General features: G+C 34.0%; 1 protein-coding gene across 1 annotated transcript; it reads left to right on the top strand.

Annotated features, from left to right (window-relative positions):
* Positions 1–525: 525 nt before the first annotated feature.
* LOC107934696 (NAC domain-containing protein 73) lies at positions 526–2,973 on the top strand. Its single transcript, XM_016867186.2, has 3 exons — positions 526–1,105; positions 1,287–1,476; positions 1,951–2,973. The coding sequence occupies exons 1-3, from the start codon at positions 956–958 to the stop codon at positions 2,475–2,477; spliced, it is 867 nt and encodes a 288-aa protein (XP_016722675.2). The 5' UTR covers positions 526–955; the 3' UTR covers positions 2,478–2,973.
* Positions 2,974–3,308: the final 335 nt, after the last annotated feature.

Consider the following 3,308-nt stretch of genomic DNA (forward strand, 5'->3'; position numbering starts at 1 on the left):
ATTGTATGTATCTACACCATTGGAGATCAAAATTAGATGTCTTGCCACGTAGACAAAATGGCGGAAAAAGGTTTCTTGAATTTCATGAGAAGTGTAGGTGAAGAAAAAGATTTATGGGTTTTTTTTAAAAAAATATGGAGTTTATAATATTTAGAATACAAGATTTAGCTTTATGAATACTCCAGGGTGACATTGGACCTTAAAATCTTTCTCTTTCCCACTGGTGGTGAAATAGCTCTACCAATTAATTAGGTTGCCCCATCTCCACTCTATTCTTATTATTTATTTTTAATTTTTTAGCTTTCTTTATATTAACTTAGCTATTTTAACAATTCAATGCAGCCTTTAGACAGAGAGGTTAAAATTTTAAATAATAAATAAAAAAAGACATAAAAACTACATTTATTGTTTTACAAGTTTCCCTTACGCTGATACACAAGCAAAATCCATACTTACGATTCAAGCAATTCTTTTTTTTTTTTTTTTTGCTTTGAATAGAACCTACGATACAACAATACTCAAGTAAAAATGAGAATTTGGTTAGTGTCTTCAGGTTTATTAGGTAGCTCGAGTAATAAAAGGACAATTAAGAGAGTACTTCAAGTGTTCTGGAAATAAGAAAGAATAATAAATTATAAATTGATTTAATATCTTGTTTTTGGCCTGATTTAATGCAAAGTATTAGGTAAAAAGCGAAAAAAAAGAATTTAATTCCCTTCTCAACTCTCAAGATAAACAGGCTTGGGAGCACCTAAGCTTTAGAGGAGACAAGCTAACTTTTGTCGTTCCCCTTTATTTCCTTTTTATTTCTCTCTCTTTCTCCTTTTCCTCTTCCCTCTGATACTATTGTTTATATTTTGGAGTAGCAGGGAAGGAAACAAGATTGTAAAATAAAGAGCTCCTCCATTGTGGAATGGGAAAAAGATAATTAACGAGCAAAGCAAAGGGAAAGGAAATGACTTGGTGCAATGACTGTAGTGATGTACAAACTATTGAGAGAAGCTCTCCTCCATCTTATCATAAAACTGTTATTGCTCAAAGGCACAAAGATTGCCTACTTAGAGCATGTCCTTCTTGCGGTCATCAGATCAAATACCGTGATCAGGTCTTTCAACTTCAATATCTCTTTCTTGTTTACTTACTTCATTGATTTTGTTATATATATGTATATGTGTATTTTCTGTTTGTTCATGCTTCTTGAATTAATGATTGTTAAATGTGGTTTACTTTTTTCTTTTCTTCTTTTTTGTTCTGTTGAAAACTTGCACAAAATTGTGATGGTGTAGGGTGGAATTCATGATTTGCCTGGATTACCTGCTGGAGTGAAGTTTGATCCAACAGATCAAGAGCTTCTTGAACATTTGGAAGGGAAGGTGCGCTCTGATGCTCGCAAGCTTCATCCTCTTATTGATGAATTTATTCCTACTATTGAAGGAGAGAATGGAATTTGCTACACTCATCCTGAGAAGTTGCCAGGTGATCAGTCAATATATTTATTATTATTATGAGTCTCTCTCATCTTTTTTAACTTCAAATGCTAATTACATTATCATTACCACTATCTCTCATCTATCTGGGGTTTTCATCGCGAGAAGAAAAAATGAAAAAAATTCAAGTATAACCAGTTTTCTATTAAAAAGAAAAAACTGGGAAACATTCTTAAAAATATCATTTGATATGATGGAATGGTTAACCATTCTCCTTGTTTGAAGAAACCTACCAACTAACCTTTATGTACATAGCATTTTGCATAAGATAGACGTTATGAAGAAACCTTGCAACTAACCCTAGTAGCCTTTCGCCCTTTTTCCATTTCCATTATTGAAGAAATACTCTCCAACTACCCCTACTAGTGAATCTTAGTTGCATTATTTGTCAATGACATTGACAAGAACCCGGTTCCTTCACGTTAATAACTAAATAAACTCTTATGAAATCAATGGTGTATAGGAGTAAGCAAAGATGGCCTGGTTCGCCACTTCTTCCACCGGCCCTCCAAGGCATACACGACCGGGACTAGGAAAAGAAGAAAGGTTCACACCGACACAGAAGGCGGAGAGACCCGGTGGCACAAAACAGGCAAGACCAGGCCAGTTTTCATTAGTGGAAAAGTTAAGGGGTACAAGAAGATCTTGGTGCTTTACACCAACTATGGGAAGCAAAGGAAACCCGAGAAAACCAATTGGGTGATGCACCAGTACCATCTTGGCAACAATGAAGAAGAGAAGGACGGTGAGCTTGTCATTTCAAAAGTTTTCTACCAAACACAGCCTAGACAATGTGGTTCAATCAAGGACTCCCTAAAGTTGCAGAGTGGACATGAAGCTTCTCATCACCTTAAGAATAATAATAACAATGGGCTTGTCGAGTTCTATAACCCTTCTTTCATTTCCTTTGATCAAGGTGGCCAAAGCAGAGCCAATCCAACACAGCTACTTCCCCACTTTGCAGTCCATGATGGGTCTTTCATTCCTTGATAAATACAAGGATCAACAATGGGAGGTGATACGTATCTACATAGTATATATGGATCCCGGAGGCAAGATCAAATAAAGCATTAATTGGTGACGTATAAATATAATAAATTAATATATATAATTAGCCTAAAGGTTGGGAAGAATAAGGAATGATTTAATAGCTAGTTGAAGAGGAGAAGAAACATTCTTCAGGATGGAAGAATATATGAAGATTTCGCCATAACCTCTATTTTCCTTTTTCTTTTTTCTTTTTCTATGGCTATTCCTGTTCCTCTTCTAATCGATAATTTGTACAGTGTAAACAACAAGGTGTAAATGTGTTATATGCTTCATCAAACTTTAATCCTGGAGAAGTTTAACTTTTGGAAACTGTACAAAGGTGTGATACACTTACCACAAGTAGCAGTCTGATAGGTTTTTATTCAATATTTTGTCCTTTATAATGTATTTTGTACTTTTTCAATTCCATTTTATAGGAGATTAATATAATTACGAGTAACCAATTAAATATTCTTATACGCATGAATTTTCACAAGCAGTAACACGTTTTTTTTTCTTTTATTGATTGGATTTGGAGATCTCTTTCAAGAAAAGTGAACTAAGTTGGAATGTTTTCGAATTTAGAGCATTCTTCATAACAAATGTCATTTCAGTGGATATTATGAATTACAAGGAGATTGATGTTACTCATAACATTAACCAAGTTGAAATTTTGAGGCGAAAACGTTATAATGAATATTTGAAAACAAAGTTATGATTTTCTTTTACCCATTTAACTCATAAAGAAATTTTAGGTGAGAGCAGCCATGTTCATAATTTATCTCATATCTG

The sequence above is a fragment of the Gossypium hirsutum genome, chromosome A12 (assembly GCF_007990345.1).
Source record: "Gossypium hirsutum isolate 1008001.06 chromosome A12, Gossypium_hirsutum_v2.1, whole genome shotgun sequence".
Taxonomy (NCBI): Eukaryota; Viridiplantae; Streptophyta; class Magnoliopsida; order Malvales; family Malvaceae; genus Gossypium; species Gossypium hirsutum.

Coding starts and splice junctions, on each gene's coding strand:
- LOC107934696 (XM_016867186.2), top strand. CDS start 956: ATGACTTGGTGCAATGACTGTAGTGATGTACAAACTATTGAGAGAAGC. Junction 1,106..1,286: donor AGATCAAATACCGTGATCAG/GTCTTTCAACTT, acceptor GTGATGGTGTAG/GGTGGAATTCATGATTTGCC. Junction 1,477..1,950: donor TCATCCTGAGAAGTTGCCAG/GTGATCAGTCAA, acceptor AATGGTGTATAG/GAGTAAGCAAAGATGGCCTG.